Below are 22,902 nucleotides of genomic sequence, written 5' to 3' on the forward strand. Positions count from 1 at the left end.
GTTCAGTTTGAGTTTTCTCCCTTTATCAGATTTTTTTTTCACAATGAAAACCTGGTTTTGTGACAATTTTGTCCCTTGTTATAACGTAGATTTGCTGTCCATGCATAATTGTATATCTTCATCTGGTTCATCATGTTTTAGGCGTTTTGTTAACCAGGTTTTCCGAAGGAAAAAACTGGTTATTAGATTGGCGAATGCGGGCGGGCTGGCGGGCTGGCGGAATAAGCTTGTCCGGGCCATAACTATGTCGTTCATTGTCAGATTTTAAAATCATTTGGCACATTTGTTCACCATCATTGGACGGTGTGTCGCGCGAAATAATTACGTCGATATCTCCAAGGTCAAGGTCACACTTTAAGTTCAAAGGTCAAAAATGGCCATAAATGAGCTTGTCCGAGCCTTAACTATGTCGTTCATCGTCAGATTTTAAAATCATTTGGCACATTTGTTCACCATCATTGGACGGTGTGTCGCGCGAAATAATTACGTCGATATCTCCAAGGTCAAGGTCACACTTTGAGTTCAAAGGTCAAAAATGGCCATAAATGAGCTTGTCCTGGCCATAACTATGTCATTCATTGTGAGATTTTAAAATCATTTGGCACATTTGTTCACCATCATGGGACGGTGTGTCCCACGAAAGAATCACGTCAATATCTCCAATGTCAAGGTCGCCACGACTAAAAATAGATTAAAAAAAAAAATTACAAAGGGGGATAATTTTTTTTGGTCATTTTAAAAGTTCAGTTTGAGTTTTCTCCCTTTATCAGATTTTTTTTTCACAATGAAAACCTGGTTTTGTGACAATTTTGTCCCTTGTTTTACATAAGTTATTAACCTCTTGATAAATGTATATCCGTATATTGGCCGCATATTCAAGAAAGTTCAAATCTTTTTTAAACACTTTTTTTTAAATCCGTATGTATCAAGTCGTTTTCTCCTATTTCGTTCAATGCACCCCTCTTTTATCTAATGCACCGCTCTTTTTACAAGCAATCCTCTTTAATTTAGTTTTGTACTCCTTTTTTTGCTATCTCGTTCCCTCGACTAAGTAAGTCGACTTAGCTAACTCGTTCCCACGAGTAAGTATGACGTTCCCTCGCAATAGAATGTTGTGAGAACGAGATAGAAAAAAGAGGAGTGCATTTCAAAAAGGAGGAGTGTATGTCACCTCATGCCACCATAGATTTTATACGTTACGGGCTCATCCCCTCTCAGTATCAAGACTAACTGGCAGAGTACCATGTTGACATTCACGGTAAAATGCATGTGTGTGTTTAATGCGTAGACTTTCTTTAACGCGTCAGAGTTCTCACGTGTAAGCATCTATTAATGATAACTTCCTAAGTTTCCAGTTAGTTTTTTGCGTTTTATTATCCCCCGCCATAGGCGGTGGGATATTGTTTTTGGCGTTGTCCGTCTGTCTTTCATTCCGTCCGTCTTTCCGTCCGTCCGTCCATATCTTGGATTTCACTGAAACTTGGTATGAGTATATACTTTAAATGGATAAGAGAATGATGCACGCCAAATGGCATTGTACACCATCTGTAAATAACGGAGTTATGGCATTTTTTATCTTGAAAAAAATGCTTTTTGTGTGTGTCCGGAGCCATATCTTGGAATTGACCAGTCGCCAAAGTATCGATCGCTCCGCCCACATTTTTCGATCAGCCAATCAGATATCGATTTTTCACACACCCCTCAGCAACGCTTATCTGGCCGCCATTTTGTCCGACAAACAAAGCGTGTTGTACATATGGAATGGACGTAATTTTTAAGAGTTTACACAGATTATATATCAAATGCATGATCATTACTGTTCGATCATTATTCAAAATTGTAGGTGCTATGTATACATACTTTATAAAAGGTTATTATTTTATCTTTATTTCTTGAACATATGAACGAGTAATGAGAAAACAAACACAATAAATAGTTTAACCACACCAGGTGTGTGTTCTATAAAACGTGTTATACCGGTTGATGCACAATATTATTAAGCAGTTTGGGCAACATAATATTTGCCACACGTGCTTATTAATCTCAGCGTAATTGTCGATGATTAATAAATAACAGTATGTTGCGTGGATCTCAGAATGAATGAACATTAAGGCATTGTTAGGTACTGTACACAAGAAAAGAAAACTATTTAATTACTTAAATGATTTCCAATTATATATTTATTTTCTGTTAATCATAAACAAGGAAAATCATTATAAATTGTTAACTTAAATATTGTTTTAACTAAAGTAAAAACAAAAAAAGGTGATTTTAACGCGGCTTAGCAAGCTTAAAGCGACTTCAAGTGTAAAATGTACGGCTTATAATACAACAACAACATTTCTAATTCAACATATATTGATACGGGGAGAAATGTGAAAATTGCAATTAACATATAAGGGCCATCTTGTTATAAATAAGCAAATGCATAATAGGCTAAATGTATTCAATTCGAATGTTCGTGAACAGCACCGTAATACCAACATTTCATTTTTTGATAGTGAAATGTAACAGGTTCGCATTAAACATAAATGAAATAAAATGCATATTAGACTATCTGTTAATGAAACCACGAAATTAGGCCTGTATTAAATTATGGTTACAATCAAAATTTAATTTATATCTTAATAAAAAAATCGATGTCTTTTTTAAAAATAACACAATAAAACAAAGATCTAAACATTTTTAATAAACAAAAAACCCATCATGATATGGATATGTCATTTGCATTTAATAAAAATATTTTCAAAATTATATATTAATAGCCACCGGGTTCACTGTCAGACGGTTGAATACAAGTTCAAAATCAATATGAAATAAATGCTCATTTTTACAACGGATTTTTCATCAACTCCCTATATAATATGTATAAGAAACGTTTCTGATAGTCAGTCTGCCGTTAACTCATTTATTTCGATTACGCCATTTCTCTCTAAAGTTCCCTCACGTAATCCGCTATAATTGCGATCTGCTTGTCGGAGTTTTCTAATCACTAGACCACGTGACTATGTGGGCGGAGCGATCGATAATTTGGCGACTGGTCAATTTCTTTGGCGGATTTCATTAAAACTTGGTATGGGTATGTATATCAATAAGAGGATGATGCAGGCCAAATGGCATCGTACACCATCTGTTAATAACGTAGTTATGGCCCTTTGTATCTTGAAAAAATGCTTTTTTAAAGTCAAATATAACACTTTTGTGTCCAGAAGCATATTGGCGGGGGATATCAATTCAACGAATTTGCTTGTTATATTTAATATTACATTGAATCTTAAACGAGTGGTCTTATTTATCTCTTTGAAATGCGGCTGCGTCTCAATTTATCAAGCTTTATTATCGTGTTCTTTGACTATGTATTTTTCTATACTCGTGTATATATACATATTCGATCGCATTTGGTATTGTATTTCATAATATAAATTAGTGCATTTAAAATCATACATACCACACACAAATATGCCACACTAAGTGCACCCTTCCGTTCAATATTATAATTTCCGCTAAACTATTTAAGTGGTTGATGATATGATAACGCTTAGGAAGTGTTTGTGCAATAGTAATTGCTTGCTTTTGTCTACTCGAAGAGATGCGGCTATTGTTCAGACTCGATGCAACACGTTCAGCAACATGTTTTCGTGAAAGAAATGTAATCTTGTGGTATTTTCGGGAATATACACAGTTACAAATGTAATTATCATACAAGCTGTGGACGAAGAACATTATTGTACGAAACGAACGAATCGCTTTCGGAGTCTTCTATTGGGAATATCGTATCGTTTAACTGTTTGGATTGTACCGCGGTTTATAATTTACATGCGATGATCAACGATTCTGGGCTGTCCTTTGATGATCACGAGGCTACCATGGTGTCTGTGGTTGACGAGTACAACTACACAACAAGTGATTACGCTAATGGCAATGAATATAATGACACAGTGGCTGAACGCAACGAAAACGACCAGACATATAGTGATTATAACCATGTATATGATGACGAATACTATTTGAATCTGTATGACTTCGAGATCATTACCCTAGGACGCGTTCGACCTATCATCGTACTAGTGGTGGCGCTTGCAAATATATTTATCGTGAGCTATTTTATGTCGGGTAAAGGACGCGGCAAGTCAACTAATTTGCTGTTTGTGAGCATCGCCTTCTCTCAGACGATTACCGGAATTGCGTTACTTCCGAACTCGTTCAACGTATACATTCCAGGCAATGATATATTATCGGCGGTAGCATGCAATACGTACATGGTCTTGAAACTCTATATCTCAATGGCGTTTCATACAGCATCCATATGGCAGACTGTCTTCTTGGGAATCCAACGTTACCTCTGCGTTTGTCATCCATTGAAATCAGGTAACATTTGCACCTTCTGGAAGACATTTGTAACAATAATCATTACATACATGCTGTCATTTCTGATGCATATTTACAAGCTGATCAATGCAATTACTCACAAGTACACCCACGACCATAATTGTGAATGGAGGACAGATCATCCTTGCAAAGATGTCTGCTTGTATCTTTGGATTTGCGTTATTTTTCAACACTTTCTCCCAGTATTCTTACTGATAGGATTGACGATTCAGACACTCATGAGCCTGCATAAGGCACAGCGACAGGCCTCCCCCAATATATCGCACAAGGCCAAGAAGATACGAAGCTCAAGGGACAGAATAATTACCTTTACGACAGCGTTGATTGTTGTCTGCTTCCTCGTGCCAGAGATCCCCTACGGGATATACACGCTGTTTGTTCTGATTAATATTCACAGTCTTGAGCTTGCAAAGCTTGAATTAAAGACACACCACATTATGTTCAGCGCATATGAGATCGCGATGCTTGTCAGCTTTCATGCAAACTTTTGGATCTACTGCATGATGATGGGCGACTTTCGCCGAGCACTCATTCACGCGTTCACGTTCAGATGTTTTACACGTGACTGCGTCAAGCGACGTCAACATTGTAATACGTACCAGCGGACCATCAATACATCGGATTACCCAAAACGCTTACAGGTACTCTTATCGCTAACAAGCATCCACTCGACTACGTCGGACAACATAACCGCTGTCAATGAAAAGATATTGCTGAGGCCTATTGATGACCAAAGAATCTTACCTGCCTACTGCAAACAACCGTCTAAGGAAGACTACAACGAGCATTTCGACGATGTTTTTGTGTAAACAATGGTTGACATGTACTGACTCTCCAATTGTCTAGTGGTAAGGGCTTTTGTCCACGGGCGGAAAGAGACGACGGTTAGCAAATTACGTCAAAGCTCTGCTATGGCCGGCACTCTCTTACACTGCGGTTCATTACATTTACATGTATGTTAAGGCGCGAACGACAACTCTGCTAGAGAATGTATGGCCGGTTGGCTACCCAGCTTCTACCTTGGCAAAACGGTCTCGATTGTAGTCTTGCCAAAAACATCGCATGCAGGATTTGAATCGGTCATAGAGAACTACAGATGTTTAGGACTTTTTTAACAATCTAAATTGTATGATATATCATAACAGTTTGGTTGACACCGACAGGTCGTTTCTAAGACGTTGTTGAGTAGCTACACTAAAATATGCTATCAGAGAATGTGGCTGTCCACGTTTCTAACTGACTACTAGTATTAGCTTTAATGAACACTATTTTTATAACATAATGTGTTTTTTTTACTTTATGACTCTATTTTAAAGCCGAATTTCAAAAGCTGCTAAATGAGTATAAGTAATTCTTGCTTCAAGTTTTGGTGTGCTTTTATAAATAATATACCGTTGTTTTTGTCAGTTTTGAGCTCATTTTCTCCATAGTTTCTGGATCCTGTATCATAAAGAATAACTGTAATGACATACTTTCCATCATTTCTAAAATGTATGAGGTTTTCTATGGATTCACCTCTTCAATCCACAAACTTATTTAAGAACCCCGAAAAGAGATCGTTGAAAATAACGTTATTTGAATAGTTAACGTTTCTATTAATAACACGTTCATAGTAAGATAAAAAAAGTATCACTAATAAAACAGTAAAACTAATCAAACCTGTCCGAAAAATGACAGTCGGAGTCCGATGTGGAAAAGCAGTTGGGTGGCGTATGCAAGGGTTGGCAATTGTCCGTCTTTGCATATCTATCGACTGGGCAAATGTCCGGGAAGACATTTATGTCCGTCTACCTGTGTTGTATTTTGTATAGAGCGATCAAATAACACACTTTTATAATTACATGTATAATTTGATACTATATATGGACAGATTTTATAATACATGTTTTGTAAAATAAAAATAAGATAAATAACATTGTGTAGTTAATCATTTTCGTTGTAATTATTGTTTATTGCAATAGCCACCGTCCTTTGCTTGATGTTCTTATTAATGATGTTTTCGTTTTAATTTGTTATTATCTTTTTAAATGACTATACTGGTAGTAATTGATATATGTTATTTTGTCTGTACTGCGTCATGAGTCATTGACAATAAGGCATCCCGCCAAAGCCGCAAAGATATAAAACGTAGAACTGAATACTGCGTCCCTGGAAATAAGGCATCCCGCCGATATCTAACACGTAAAACTGAATACTGCGTCCCTGGAAATAAGGCATTCCGCCGATATGTAACTTGTAGAACTGAATATTGCATCCCGGAAATAAGGTATCAGGCCGATATATAATTCGTAGAACTGATTACTGCGTCTCTGGAAATTAGGCATCCCGCCGATATATAACAAGTATGACTGAATACAGAGTCCCTTGCAATAATGCATTCCGTAAAAGTATTGCTCGAAGAACTTACTACTTCGTCCCTGGCAATAAGGCATCCCGCAAATATGTTACTGCGTCCGTGACAATAAGATTTCCTGTCTATATGTATCCTGACTACTGCGTCCCCGACGATAAGGAATCTCGCCGATATATTACACGATGTGATGATACAGTATAAACTGCTGAACGTAGACGTCGTCAGCCAAGCTCCACCTGTCATAGGTTGTGTCGCCCCCTTATGCTTGGTACAACCTCGAGGTGGCGGGATTACAGCATCCCTGACAATAAGGCATCCCGTCCATATTTTTACACGTAGGACTAAGTAATGCGTCCTTAGCAATAAGGCATCGATTACATTCTGTCGGTATATTAGACTATGGACTGCGTAATTAGTCCGATCCAAAATGGGCATCCCGTTAATATATTGTATGCGGGACTGCATGAATACTGCTTCTTTAGCAATATCGCATCATCTTGCTTTATTTGAGATTTGACTGCAGGGCTACTGCGTCACTGCCAATAGCACATCCAGTCGACAGTTTAGACGTTGATATGTCTACTGCATTGCTTCCACTAACATAAACCGTCCCCATCTCCGATTAAAGTTCATAAAATAAAAAAATGACATTGGACAATATAATGCTCGTCGCAGAGGTTCCTGGTCGAACATTCATAGAGCATCTAGTTAATTAAAGATGGAAACCATTTAAACAAGAGCACCGCCTTGTGGGTGCAGACCGCTCATCTATTTTTTTAAAGGTGTGGTGACCTATCTCAATTTCAATCAAATAGGAGGGGCGGGTGGAGTGGAGAGGGGTGTTTAGTGTGGGGGTGTGGTCATTTATTACATTATCTTCCAAAAATGCCAAAAAAATGAAAAAAAAAATTATATTTTTTTTGGGGGGGGAGGGGGGTGATTCTTGGGTGGGATGGTTGGACGGTATTTCAAAAATAAAATAATAAAAATAAATATTTGTGTTTTTTAACCATGTTTGAAAAAAAACAAGAGATGTGTTTGTCAGAAACACAATGCCCCCTATTGCGCCGCTTTTAAAAATTGTAATGTCTGTTTTTTACCTTTGACTTTGAAGGATGACCTTGACCTTGAACTTCAATTTGAACAAAATGTGCAGCTTTATGAGAAGGCCGCATTGAAATATTATTTTTTGGACCTTTGACCTTGAAGGATGACCTTGACCTTGAAGGATGACCTTGACCTTGAACTTTCACCACTCAAAATGTGCAGCTTCATGATAACGCCGCTTTGAAATTATTATTTCTTTACCTTTGACCTTGAAGGATGACCTTGACCTTGAAGAATGACCTTGACCTTGAACTTCCACCACTCAAAATGTGCAGCTTCATGAGAACGCCGCTTTGAATTTTTATTTAAAAAATTGACCTTTGACCTTGAAGGATGACCTTAACCTTGAAGGATGACCTTGACCTTGAACTTCCACCACTCAAAATGTGCTGCTTCATGAGAACGCTACTTTAAAAAAAAGTTGTTCTTTTTTACCTTGAAGAATCACCTTGACCTTGAACTTCCACCACTCAAAATGTGCAGCTTCATGATAATGCCGCTTTGAAATTTTTAATTTGTTTTTTGACCTTTGAACTTGAAGAATGACCTTGACCTTGAAGGATGACCTTGAACTTCCACCACTCAAAATGTGCAGCTTCATGAGAACGCCGCTTTGAATTTTATTTTTATTTTTTTACCTTGAAGGATGACCTTGAAAGATGACCTTGACCTTCCACCACTCAAAATGTGCAGCTTCATGAGATACACATGCATGCCAAATATCAAATTGCTAGCTTCAATATTAAAAAAGTTATGGCAAATGTTAAAGTTTTCGGACGGACAGACGCCATATATTTGATATTTGACCTTGAAGGATGACCTTCACCTTCACCTTTCACCACTCAAAATGTTCAGCTCCATGAGATACACATGCATGCCAAATATCAAGTTGCTATCTTCAATATTGAAAAAGTTATGGCTAATGTTAAAGTTTTCGGTCGGACAGACACCATAAATTTGACATTTGACCTTGAAGGATGACCTTGACCTTTCACCACTCAAAATGTGCAGCTCCATGAGATACCCATGCATGCCAAATATCAAGTTGCTATCTTAAAAAGTGAAAAAGTTATGGCCAATGTTAAAGTTTTTTTCGGACGGACAGACAGACTGGTTGACACTGACGGACAGTTCAACTGCTATATGCCACCCTACCGGGGGGAAAACATTTTTTTGGGGGTGGGGGTGGGGGGTATAGTGTGAGGGTGTGGTGGTTATTTATTAGATGATCTTTGATTAAAAAAAAATAATGGGGGGGATTGAGGGGGGATTCGGAGGGGAGGGGGGATTAGGGGGCGTGGGGAATGGTTTGGACGGAGTCAATTGTGGTATTTCAGGTAAGAGTTGTTTTGTCAAAGTATCAATGGAATCTAATCTTAAATAAAGAAGTTATATTAAATTTAGCAAAATTTAATAATTTGACCATGAGAGTCAAGGTCATTCAAAGGTCAAGGTAAAATTCAACTTGCCAGGTCCAGTACCCTCATGATAGCATGAAAGTATTTAAAGTTTAAAAGCAATAGCCTTGATACAAAATCTAAACACAAAATGTAACCATATATTCAAAGTTACTAAGTCAAAAAAGGGACATAATTCCGTAAAAATGACAACCAGAGTTATGCAACTTGTCCTTTACTGTCCCCTTATGATAGTTTGCGAGTGTTCCAAGTATGAAAGCAATATCTATGATACTTTAGGGGTTAAGTGGACCAAAACACAAAACTTAATCATATTTTCAAGTATAAAGGGCCCATAATTCCGTCAAAATGCCAGTCAGAGTTACATAACTTTGCCTGCACAGTCCCCTTACGATAGTTAGTAAGTGTTGCAAGTATGAAAGCAATGGCTTTGATACTTTAGGAAAAAAGTGGACCTAAACACAAAACTTAACCAAATTTTCAATTTTCTAAGTATAAAAAGGGCACATAATTCTGTCAAAATGCCAGTCAGAGTTACATAACTTTGCCTGCACAGTCCACTTACAATAGTTAGTAAGTGTTGCAAGAATGAAAGCAATGGCTTTGATACTTTAGGAAAAAAGTGGACCTAAACACAAAACTTAACCAAATTTTCAATTATCTAAGTATAAAAAGGGCACATAATTCTGTCAAAATGCCAGTCAGAGTTACATGACTTTGCCTGCACAGTCCCCTTACGATAGTTAGTAAGCGTTGCAAGTATGAAAGCAATGGCTTTGATAGTTTAGGAAAAAAGTGGACCTAAACACAAAACTTAACCAAATTTTCAATTTTCTAAGTATAAAAAGGGCACATAATTTTGTCAAAATGCCAGTCAGAGTTACATAACTTTGCCTGCACAGTCCCCTTATGATAGTTAGTAAGTGTTGCAAGTATGAAAGCAATAGCTTTGATACTTAAGGAATAAAATGGACCTAAACACAAAACTTAACCAAAATTTTCAATTTTCTAAGTATAAAAAGGGCACATAATTCTGTCAAAATGCAAGCCAGAATTATCTAACTTTGCCTGCCCAGTCCCCTCATGATAGTAAGTAAGTGTACCAAGTTTGAATGCAATAGCATTGATACTTTATGAGAAAAGTGTACCTAAACGCAAAACTTAACCGGACGCCGACGCCAAGGTGATGACAATAGCTCATTTTTTTTTTTAAATAGATGAGCTAAAAAACAACATTTCTCAGATTATTTTTTTATTTAAAATTTTACAAAACTATATTTATATTGTGACCAAATGCATACATTCCAACTAGCAAGAAAATTTCATGTTTTGAAAATAAGCATTTAACATTAAATCAAACCGTCTCTGTTTTATAAATTGAACTGTTTATAAATACTTTAAATATAATATTTGCTAAGACAAACAGATATTGAATAACTCAACACTAAAAAGGACACTGTATTCGCTTTTAAAGTTAGATGTATGCTTGTTAAGTATTAAAATATGCATATAAATACATATCCACCAATAAAATGCAAACAGTTCTTGTAGGAATGAATTTCTGCCTTCTACTTCTTCTTCTTCTTTCCCTTCCCTTTCTTTCCCTTTTTGCCCTTCTTCTTTTTCTTGGCATAGGGGCCAAACCCCTTTCGAACCATAACTCCTCTCCACCACGATTGGACCTGTAAACATAATCAAATTGTATTGTAATTATGCTTTTTAGATATATAAGGCTCGTAAAAATTCACAAAACTCATTTTAGTCAAGCATTTTGACCACTTGCCATCTGTCAATCAAGATAGCAAATCAACCACTCATATACCATTTATCACCACCACATGTTCTAACAAACAAAGAGTTTCAGAGTAATGAAATAAATATAAATGTAAGGCAACTAAGAGTGCGGAGTTATTGCTTAATTGGTAATTCGACGATTGCTAACAAGTGTTTCTAAAATAAATAAGCCTTGCTCTGTAAAAATCGGGCTTAATGCATGTGCGTAAAGTGTCGTCCAGATTAGCCTGTGCAGTCCACACAGGCTAATCAAGGACAACACTTTCTGCCTTAACTTGATTTTATCAATGAAGAGACTCCCTTTGAACAAACAATACAATAACAGCAGAAAGTGGCATCGTTGATAAGCCTTAGCGAAATTTGCTGGCTCATCTTGGACAACACTTTCAAACAAACATTAAGCCCCGTTTTTCCAGATTAAGACTCAAATAATGCACCCCTACCTTAATAGATGCCTTCAACTCTATGGCCTCCTGTTCCTGCTTTCTGCGGGCTTTCTCTTTCTCAATTCTATCCTCTACCACTACCTGCTCGTATTCTCGATACTGCAAATACAACCCCACAAAGATAACAGTGGCCTCATACCTGTTAAATTCATCAGTCAAATTATAGAAAATGATATTCAAATAAGCATTACACATGGGTGGGCAATATACAGGGTCAATTATGGTAATCAAATAAGCATTTTACACCCATGGGTCAGCATTGTTATGAAGGCTCAATATGGTAGTCAAATAATCATTACATATGGGTAGGCCTTTTTCATAGGGTCAATTATGGTAATGAATAAGCATGACATATGGGCGGTTATTATACAGGGTAAATTATGGTGGACAACTAAGCATAACACATGGGTGGGCATTGTTATACAGGCTCAATTATGGTCATCAAATAAACATTACATAAGGGTGGGCATTATACAGGGTCAATTAAGATACATAAAAAAAAAACAATCAAAAAAACAGTCAAGTTGTATTACTGTGAACTAAATAATTAACTATTGCAAAAATGCATGTAAATATAATCCTACGAACAGTACTCAAAGCCATCACTTCCAATAAGGTAAATCTAAAAGCCTGTTAACTTTTATTGTATAATATTAAATATAACAACAGCTTTGTTACACAAAACAGAGGTTTTCTACCCAGTATATGTTGTCAGAGTAAAAAACGGATCTTAATTAGTTTTTTGAGCCTAGCTTAAGTACTTTTTTGTTATGTCAGGATGATCTTTGCAGTTTTCAATTATTTCTGTATTTCATAGCAAACCACAATTTTGATCTGATGAAAAAAATAATTGAAATAACATGCATATTCCCCATATTATCCACACACAAGGAAAAGGCCTGCCTCAAATAGTATATAGTTCAAGGAGAGTGCTGCATGTTTTACCAGTTTGGTGAGCTCTTGAAGTTTCTCCAGGTCCTTGGCCTTGGATGCCTTGAGCACGTCCAGCTCGTGCTGCTTGGCCTCAACATCCTTCTCGTACTTGTTCATCCAGAAATCAACCTGCAGCAAACATTGGGGGAAAATATTGGTAAAGAAATAATGGAATTAAACCTGCAGAAACAAGAGAAAAAATGTGACAATAAATAGTAGAAATCCACCTGCATCAAACATGTGTAAAAGTTGGTTTAGAAACAATGGAAATACACCAGCAGCAAACAGCGGGAAACATTGGTTAGGAAATGATTAAAATTTACCTGCAGCAACAAGAGAAATAATTGGCTAATAAATAGAAGAAATCCATCTTCATCAAACATGTCTACAGACTGGTTAAGAAATAATCGAAATCCATCTGCAGCAAACATGGGGAAAAGTTGGTTTAGAAATGGTTGAAATTCACCTGCAGCAACAAGGGAAATAATTGGTAAAGAATTGAAATCAAGCTGCAGCAAACATGGGTAAATATAGGTAATTACTGAAGTCCACCTGCAGCTAACATGGGTTTTAGTTGGTTAAGATTTAATGGAAATCAACCTGCAGCAGGCATGGGTAAAAGTTGGTTAAGAAATAGTGGAAATCCACTGGCAGCAAACATGGGCAAAAGTTGTTTAAGAAGTATTCAAAACCCATTCAGAAATCAACCTGCAGCAAACATGGGTAAAAGTTTTTAAGGTTATAATGGAAATCCATCTGCAGGAAACATGGGTAAACATCCTTATAAAAAAATCCACCTGCAGCAATCATGGGTAAAAGTCGGATAAGAAATCATGGAAATCTACATGCAGCAACAAGGGAAATAATTGGTTAGTAATAAATTGAAATACACCTACAGTAACACTGGACTGGAAATGATTTGTTAAGAAATAACTAAAATCCACCTCTAGCAAATGGGAAATAGTTAAGAAATAATATAGATCCACCAGCAGAAACAAGGTAAGTAGTTTGTTAAGAGTTGATGGATATCAACCTGCAGCAACATGGAAATAAGCTGGTTAAGAAAATGTGGACATTCAAATGCAGCCAAACGGAAAATAGTTCATAATTTACACAAAATAATAGCAATCTGCAGTTAGCAAAAGTTAAGTGGACAGTGTACAAAACGATGGCAACCCACCTGCAGTTAGCAAAGGCAAACTGAATAGGAAATAACAGATATCCATATGCAGCAAGATTGGAAATAATTGGTAAAGAAATATTGGCAATCGACCTTCAAAAACATGGGAAATAATTGGTAAAGACACAATGGAAATACTCCTCCAACAAATTTGCCATAGGGAAAGCAACACTTATCTCCATTCTGAAAGTGTTTTATTAATAACTTCCCCTAGACCAATATGACAACCCTTCTTAATCCAGGTTGATATGGTAACATCCCATTATTCATGCAATAAGTCTTAATAAGTCACCTGACGTTTCACAAATGTAAAGCAATAAAATGTGAAGAAACACCCTAATTTCAACAAAAGGGGCTCACTTGTTTGAATCACTCAATAAGATCAGGGTTACTTCATAGCCAAAGCAAATGGATTTGCTTATTTTGTGGCAAATAATTATACTTGAAACAATAAGCAAGGTGTACAAAATTTGCTGGAGCAAGCTAAATTTATATTCTGTATTATTCTTTTTAAATTGAAAGTGTGAAAACAGAACGTGTGAAGTTTACAAAAATATCAATAGAAATAGATGATTTAACTGTTTTTATAAGTATTGTGTTATTACATAACTGTCACCATTTTGATACTTATTTCTTTAAAAAAAGCAACAGTGAGACAACTTTTGAAAGCTTTCTGCATGTGGGCCTGACATTAAATCTACCTTTGCCTAACTTGGGGAGTTGCTTTACTTATAGAGTTGCTTACCTTGCGAGTGAGTTCTTGGTGATGGGTTGTCAGGAAGGAGACAATCTCAGAGTTGCATCGTATCTCCTCGTCAATCTCATGACGGTGACCCTGAACATGCGATGTAGCAAGAATAATATAACCATATTATCATAATTATTTAACAAATTTCAATAAAAGTAATAGCTGTAGTACAACCACTAAATTTCAAATATATATATACAATCTCAGAGTTGCATCGTATCTCCTCGTCAATCTCATGACGGTGACCCTGAACATGCGATGTAGCAAGAATAATATAACCATATTATCATAATTATTTAACAAATTTCAATAAAAGTAATAGCTGTAGTACAACCACTAAATTTCTGTAGGCCCAACATAATTATTATTTAACAGATTTCACTGTTTCTTAAAAATCGTGGGTGCCGATCCTGTCACATGAATCAAACACACATACCTCATCCCGTCACATGACACACAAACATATACCTCATCCTGTCACATGACACAAACACTCATACTTCATCATGTCACATGACACAAACCTCATCCTGTCACATGACACAAACACATGTACCTCATCCTATCACATGACGCAAAAACACATACCTCGATCTCGTCCTTGAGTTCTTTCTCTGACAGGGAGCATTTCTTCTGTGTCTGCGCCACGCTGACCTCTGCACACTTCTTGATGTACTTGCCTTCCATGTTAGTCTTTGCCTTCATCTCTTGAAGTTGGTCCTGAATTAGAAAATTTTATATTCACTTTCATGTGGTTGATTGTGTGTGGCGTGCTGATGCAGAGTGAGATGAAGTTATTCTTAAAGATACACCCGTATACTTGTGAAAATGAATATCCTGCATCACAGCATAGTTTAGTATTCACATATAGCATTTCCTAAGCACATGAAAATACTTGAAATTATTAAGAAAAATAACATAAATTGACAAAAACAAGCATTTTTTCTTAAGTTTAAATACAAAAATAATATATGAAACAATAATATATCGTATCAATACCTTCACCTGAAGGACAAAGGGTTGTGCATCACATGGGGATCATTTGGGGCAAGTTATTTTTAAAACAAGAGCACTGCAGAACGGGTGCCACGCGCAGCTGCCAAAGCTTGTCAGATTTATTTTTTTTTTAGAGGTCACAGTGACCTTGATCTTTGACCTAGAGACCCAAAAATGGGTGTGGCGTGTAGAGCTCATCAAGGTGCATCTACATATGAAGTTTTAAAATTGTAGGTGGAATTACTTTGATTTTAGAGCAAAATGTCAAGGTTTTAGCACGACGCCGGCGGACGACACGACAAGCTGGCTATGACAATACCTCGCGTTCTCTCCGAAAACAGCCAAGCTAAAAATGATCTTAGCTTTTAAAGTAAGGATGCAGGTGGCCTCCTGCTTTCTGTCTTACAACCATTATCAGAAGAAAAATCATACACTACCTACAGCAAACAATTTACACTAATTTTATTTTGAGCATCGTTCTTGAAAAACTGGGAATAATGCATGTGTGTTAAGTGCCTTCCAAGAATAGCCTGTGCAGTCTGTGCAGGCTTCTCAGGTACTACAATTCCAACTTTTATGGCATTTTTCATTTAAGTGGAAAGTGTCCTTGATGAGCTTTTGCAGACTTTACAGGTTAACCCTTTGCATGCTGGGAAATTTGTCGTCTGCTAAAATGTCGTCTGCTGAATTTCTAAAATTAGCATTTTCTTCGATTTTTTTTCCAAGAATACTATCAAAATAGCAAACATTTTGGATCCTGTTGAGACGCCACGTTCTGTTGTGTCTCATCAGGATCCAAACTGTTTGCAAAGGCCTTCAAAATCCGGTTCCAGCGCTCAAAGGGTTAATCTGGGACAACCATTTACGCATATGCATTATGCCCTGTTTCCCCAGAGCATGGCTCATTTTGGAATCATGTGAAAGTATCTTTGTATCAATACCTTCAGGTGAGCAATCATTTCATTTCTTTCTTGTATCTCTTTCTCCTTTTCTTTCTTGATGTCTGTGAGTTGCTTCTGAAGCAGCTTAACTCTTTTCCTCCCATTCTCTTCCCTGTGATACATCAGTCAATTGTGAGGATTTTACCATAAAAGTATTCGAAATGCAAAAATTTCAATGAAAACAAGCAAATTCATTGAATTGATATCCCCCGCCAAATACATTTTGTCTGACGGAAGGGACAACACCAATTCTATATCCCTGCGCCTTTGGCGGGGGGTAATAAAAGTGCTACATTTGGAACACAAGTCATTATTCAATTGGAAATGATGTTAAATTGATAACAGAAAGTTGCAATACCCACAGTAAGCAGTACTGCTGTGCTTCAGCTCCTGGTACACTCTTATTATAATAATTGCATCATCTGATGAAATTTAATTATTAATTTAAAATTGCAGTAAACTGTGTTAGTGTCTGTCTCATGCTTATTCTTCTACAAACTTCTACAGGAATATAAACTAACATTTGATCAAAGTATCCCACACATGCTGTTTCAGTTTTGAGTAACACAGTAAAAAGGAGTTTTCTAAAACTAATCAAGGAATTGCCAAGCACATATGTTAAGGACCAATGGTTAGTGTCATCTTTACCATTGACATCTCATGGTTTACATGTGTGCTAAGTTATTATAAATCCATCAATTAATGGCAAATGAATGACTGAGACAGGAATTTTTCCGATGGACATGTGTAGAGTCGGATAGCTTCATAGATGCACATGGACTGTGCAACTGCTGTATGTTGCTTTCTCAAAAGGGAAGGGGGGTGGGAGGTAGCATAACATCCATGCCATTTAAGTCTCCACAAAAGTCCCAAAAGCACTATTGGCATAAACATCTAGTAAACTCGTTACTATTACTGGCCCAAATTCCAATTTACTGGCCAGTCAACCATCAATGTTGTATCATGGCCTACCATGGTCTCTATTCTACAAATTATTTCTTGACCTCATGCAGCTTTTCTGGCTTTGTCTGGGTCCGACAGACTTTTACTGAGACTTAGTAGCGTGTTACACTAATGAATCAAAAAGGACGCTTTGATGTCAGGCTAGCAACCAGGATGTCATGGGTCCCTACTGTGGAAGCTTTCTTTAGGTCCCCCCCCCCCCGATAGATATCAAGAACTTGTTCTTCCCTGGAAACAGACTCAAAATCATATTGATAAGCCTTCGGCTTTCAATGCAAGCTAGCTAAAACAGATAGTTAAAACAAGAGCACCGCATAACGGGTGCCACGCTTGGCTGCGGGTGCATTTTTAATAAATGAAAGATTATTTTTTTTAAGGTCTCAGTAACCTTGACCTTTGACCTAGTGACCCAAAAAAGGGTGTGGCATGTAAAACTCGTCAAGGTGCAGCTACATATGAAGATTCAAAGTTGTAGGTTGAAGCACTTTGATTTTAGAGCCAATGCTCAAAACCTTAACAAAATGTTAAGGTTTTAGCACTACGCAGACGGCGGACACGACGACGGACACAACACGACAAGCTGGCTGACAATACCTTGGGTTTTCTCCGAAAACAGCCGAGCTAAAAATTAATGCATGACACAAAGGATTGCGGTACAAACTTGAGGATGGTTTCCTGGAGGTGAGCCTTCCTCTCCTTCTGAGTGTCCACAGCATGAGCCAGGTACTGGAATGTGCAGTTCTGAATGAGCTCTGAGAGTGTCTCCGTCATAACACCCTCCAAGAATAACCTGAAAAACAAACAACCATGTTAGCAATTTGAAAAACTTACCTTTTGGTCTTGATAGCTAATGCAGCTATAAAATTTGAATATTTTATAGCAGTATGCAATCTTTTACAACTGAAAATAATTATGTTACAAAAAATATCATGAAAGGACAAAAAGAGTCCTTAGGGGGTTAAGTTGTAAACAAAGTATTTGTGTGTACACTTTTATTCCACAGGGCTTCACCTAGCTCAATATGTTCCTCAGCCTTCAATATGCGTCACGGTAAGTGTTATTTTTTATTGTTTTTATTATAATTATTATTATTTATGTTATGATAATTATTTAATCATTTAATTATTTTCATTTGATGCTGATGAAATTGTTATTTCTGGTTTTGAAGTTATATAGAACCTTATGCTGCATTATGTGAGAACTTCAATCTGAGGCTAACCAGGCAAATTAAGGGCCAAGTTAAAGGAGCCATGTGAAGGTTAGTTACTTTATGCGTTTGCATATTGTATTTAACACCAAATGTTTTAACTTTCTGTTCAAGAAAGTGATTTTTACCCATATTCATGTAACAGGGTCCATTTAAAGTCCAAATCTGAGTTTCAAATAAATGCAAAATATCAATTCAAAACGACAGTTCTAAAACAGACATGCCAAAGTTGTCAATACACGTAAAGTAAAAAATCATTAAGTTATTTTTATGATTATTTCATAATAGTCAGACACACAGTTATTTAATCAATACCAAAAAATTTACAAGTTTTTCTTAAAATAAGACTGTATATAAAAAACAACATTTACCTAGCTGATGATTACAAGAAGTATTACTGGCACCTGTAACTACTTCAGCTCATGATTGCAATTTATAGTCTGGAATTTTTATAAACATATTTTTTTTTAGATTTCAATATGATACAATTACCGGTCATCTTGAATTTTAACCATATTATCGCCGGTCAGTGGATTCTGTCGGACACTCCTCGCAAACACATGGGTGCTGTTTTTCAGGTCTTTTCCCATCTCCAATACTTCCTTTTCCATATCTGTGAGCTTGCCAGTGTTTTGCGTACTGTGTTTGAGGTCAATCTTCTTTGCAAGGATGGACTGGTATCTTGTTTCTAGATCCCTCTGTCCACTGAGCAACTCATTCATTTGGGAGTGAACAATCTGAAATGCAAATATTTTTTATAATGAAGTTTATTACAAAATTGAAAATAATTAGTGTAAGTAATCCTCTAGAAATAAAGTCATAAACCAATTATGTAATGTAAGAAACATCAGCAACATCAGCTCTTGAATCTTGAACAAATAAAATACAAGCTTTCAACTACAAAGATTTATTTTGAGTAAATATACATGTAAGCAAATTGGTAACCTTACGTAAAGTAAGATGATTATGAGCTTAAATACAACGCAATTATGAAGCAAATTACAATGACTAGATTTAACAAAGATATTTAATAACTGCTGATTTGTCCAATTCCCTTACATGTATATAACATCACACTAGAACTTGTTTCGGAACTGTTTTATTCAGCTTATAACTTATTCTTAAAAAATTAAAGTTGCAATGTTTTTGACTTTAATCATTTTTTCCAATACATGTTCTATACAATTTTTCTTACACTGAAAGCTTCTGGTCGTCCATCGAAGGATGCAGGCATGATTTTCCCGAGGACTGACAGCTGGTCCACACAGTCCTCGAGTACGGTGGCGATGTGGATCGCATCTGAGCCCCCTAGGGACACGTCAGTTGACATTCTGACCTATAAAGTATGTATAGAGAAAATGAGATCGATTGTGTAGTGGACTAAATACCAAGTTCTTTATATTGTTGGAAAACAACAACAACAACAACATTTATTAGCTCTTAAGCATACAATTGCATACAATTGCTTTTTAGCCATATGCATTATACATAATACCCAAGTGTAACGACATGGATGATAATTATTATGAAATTAGGTAATAATTATAAAAATTATGTAATGGAGGAAGTTAACAAATATTTTACTGATTCATAATATAGGATATGTCCTTCTTACATTGATAATGATAGTTGTTAATAAAATAATGAGACAAAGAGTACATTGTTCTACATAATTAGTTTCATTTTAACATTCATATTGATTATTACTTATCAAATTCTGGGAAAAAATAGTATTCATAGATAAATTAATTTGTTTCTAAATTGTTCCGTAAACAATTTGCATTATATATATATTTTGAAAGATTAATGATTTCTTTGTTATTTTATGTTTTCATTAATAAATCAAACTTATTTAATGTTGGCCATCTTTGATAATATGACTTTAAATAAGTTTTTCTGATATCTTTGTATATTGGACATATTGCGCAATCGCTATAAACACGTGGCTTAGTCGGAAGAACATGTAGCGTTAATAGCAACCCCAAGACAATTCACCCCCAGGAGATTTTTTATGCGCTAGACAATTTAAATTTGATTAAAAAAAAAAATTGTACTCAAAATATTTCGTACCCAATTTTTTTTTTGTACCCATTTTTTTCCTACCCAATTTCTTTTTCGTACCCAATTTTTCTCGTACCCAATTTCTTTTTTTTGTACCCATTTTTTTCGTATGCAAATGATTTTCGTACCCAAATTTGTTCGTACCCAAAAAAAATTCGTACCCATTTTTTTTTTCGTACCCATTTTTTTTTCGTACCCAAATTTGTTCGTACCCAAATTGTTTCGTACCCATTTTTTTCGTACCCATTTTTTCATTCCCAAATTGTGTTCTTCGTTCCCAAATTTTATTCGTACCCAAAAAAAATTTCGTACACGTTTTTTCGTACCCAAATGTTTTTCGTACCCAAATTTGTTCGTACCCAATTTTTTTTTCGTACCCAAATTTTTTCGTACCCAAATTGTTTCGTACCCATTTTTTTTTCATATCCAATTTTTTTTAGTACCCATTTTTTCATTCCCAAATTGTGTTTTTCGTTCCCAAATTTTGTTCGTATCCAAAAAAAAATTCGTACCCATTTTTTCGTACCCAAATTTGTTCATACCCAATTTTTTTTTCGTACCCAATTGTTTTTTGTTACTTAATTTTTTTGTACCATTTCAGTGTTTTTTTTCAGTTTTGGGGGAAGGGGGTCGGGTCCCCTGAGAGGGGGAAAATTCGCGCGTAAGTGGGGAAAAGGGGGAAATTTCTATGCTTAGCTAGTAACAGTACAAAATCAAGTTTTAACACTATAATTCACCATACAGAGGGAGAAAAACATAATTCAAACTCTTTTATTCATTAACATGTTATGTTCATGTTCAAAGTTCAACATTTCTGGGCTTTTCAGCGAATTTATCAATTATTCTGGTGACCTCCTCTTCACCAAGTCTCTCCGTGTGCAGACAAAGTCTGATCAGGGACTTCAGTGTAGCTTCCCCAAGCCTGTTTCTCTGTGGCGTGCAAAGCAGGTTGAGCAAACTAAACAGTCTTTCAACACTCTCTTGACCGGACGTTTCTGGCGTTTCACTGCCGGCATTTGAAGAAGACTGACTTTTAAGTTGTACTTGTTTGAAAAGAATATCAATTTATTTTAAAGTTAAAACAGATTTGTCATTTTTTTTAAAGAAGCTTTTGTTGTTGTGCGACATGTTGGAATACGTATGGTTTATGGTAGATGTTGTAAAGCGAAAGTCGTGATAGTGAACTACGTATGGTTTGCGGTAAAGGCTAAAATAAAGTTAACACGCGGATGCAGTTCAGGAAAATTGTAGTAAATTCGTAACGAAAGACGTATTTAAATGAGGTATTGATTAAAATTGAATAACACTTCCGAGAGGGGAATTTTAAAAATATTTGGGGGAAAAATATATGCTCTAAAGATGGGGGAATGGGGCCGAATAACGCCGAATATTTCATCCAAAAAAAAACCTGCATTTTTTTTCGAAATAATCGGTTTGCAATTTGATTTGATCTCCCCACATATTCCATCCCGCGAAATCCTTAAGGTGTCGCAACTCTTGTACATATAATTATGATAATGGTGTAGTTGGCTCACCATAACATGAAAATTAAGCTAAGAATCGATGGATTATGTCTAATGCATATGCCATTGAAGAATTGTATGATATAAGCACACCAAGTGGTCACTTTATCCAGAACGAACACACAATGGTTTTGTGTTATAATATTTTTAAATAAACAACAAGTAACAAGCAAAATTGAAATGGTTATTTAACAATTGCAGGATTGATAGAACTTAAACTTTTTAACCACCTGTTAAATTGAAATCTAAACACGATAAGCCATGATTAGGGCTTAACTTGAATTAAAAGGTTTGCATTACACTGTTCATGATTACCAATAAAACATCATAGGTACACACATATGCGAAAGTTATTTTATCACAAATACTTACGCTAGATTGTTAAATCATTCAAAAAAGACATGAACCATTTTTCTGTTTACTGTTGTTATGTTATTCATCCGAAACAGCACAACGCTTGTTGAGGCTATGCCGTATTGTTTTCAAGCGCGTATGTGATCAGGTAAAGGCTACATTGCACTATAGTCATGCAACATCGCTGATTTCATACAAATGAACTGGGAAGTGTTGTTGAGGAGGAAAACTTCGCTGGTAAAGAACAAAGTTATTTTGATTTAATTTGACATCAACATTACCATTATTATTATAATAGCGCATTTTTAAAGACCTTTTCACGTTTTGTAAAGTTGACAAAATTGAAAAAAGCTTCAGATGCGCACACTTACGCTGTAGGTATAATATTTGCGAGGAAAAAGATACTGAACATTATCCATTCCCTAACATATCCACATGCATTTTTTACGATTTAAAACCCTGAAAATTATAAAGCGTTACAAACGCGAA

The 22,902-nt window shown here is 36.0% G+C and overlaps 2 protein-coding genes across 2 annotated transcripts; one reads left to right on the forward strand and one right to left on the reverse strand.

The window, feature by feature from the left end:
• Positions 1-3,821: 3,821 nt before the first annotated feature.
• Positions 3,822-5,198, forward strand: LOC127835523 (sex peptide receptor-like). The gene has a single exon (XM_052361960.1). It carries the CDS (start codon positions 3,822-3,824, stop codon positions 5,196-5,198), a length of 1,377 nt encoding a protein of 458 aa, XP_052217920.1.
• A 5,304-nt stretch (positions 5,199-10,502) lies between these two features.
• LOC127834727 (dynein regulatory complex protein 9-like) lies at positions 10,503-22,543 on the reverse strand. The gene is made up of 10 exons (XM_052360757.1): positions 22,432-22,543; positions 19,671-19,811; positions 18,968-19,212; positions 17,930-18,058; positions 16,306-16,417; positions 14,957-15,088; positions 14,366-14,455; positions 12,453-12,569; positions 11,505-11,606; positions 10,503-10,949 (listed from the first exon to the last, which is right to left on the reverse strand). Exons 2-10 carry the CDS (start codon positions 19,803-19,805, stop codon positions 10,836-10,838), a joined length of 1,176 nt encoding a protein of 391 aa, XP_052216717.1. The 5' UTR covers positions 19,806-19,811; positions 22,432-22,543; the 3' UTR covers positions 10,503-10,835.
• Positions 22,544-22,902: the final 359 nt, after the last annotated feature.

This window comes from Dreissena polymorpha, chromosome 6 (assembly GCF_020536995.1).
Source record: "Dreissena polymorpha isolate Duluth1 chromosome 6, UMN_Dpol_1.0, whole genome shotgun sequence".
NCBI lineage: Eukaryota > Metazoa > Mollusca > Bivalvia > Myida > Dreissenidae > Dreissena > Dreissena polymorpha.

Bases quoted from the DNA above. Each gene is read 5' to 3' on its own strand.
- LOC127835523 (XM_052361960.1), top strand. From the start codon at position 3,822: ATGATCAACGATTCTGGGCTGTCCTTTGATGATCACGAGGCTACCATG.
- LOC127834727 (XM_052360757.1), bottom strand. From the start codon at position 19,805: ATGTCAACTGACGTGTCCCTAGGGGGCTCAGATGCGATCCACATCGCC. The intron at 18,059-18,967 runs GTAATTGTATCA...TTTGTTTTTCAG, and splicing joins GTTAAAATTCAAGATGACCG to GTTATTCTTGGAGGGTGTTA. The intron at 15,089-16,305 runs GTATTGATACAA...TTTCTAATTCAG, and splicing joins AAATGATTGCTCACCTGAAG to GACCAACTTCAAGAGATGAA.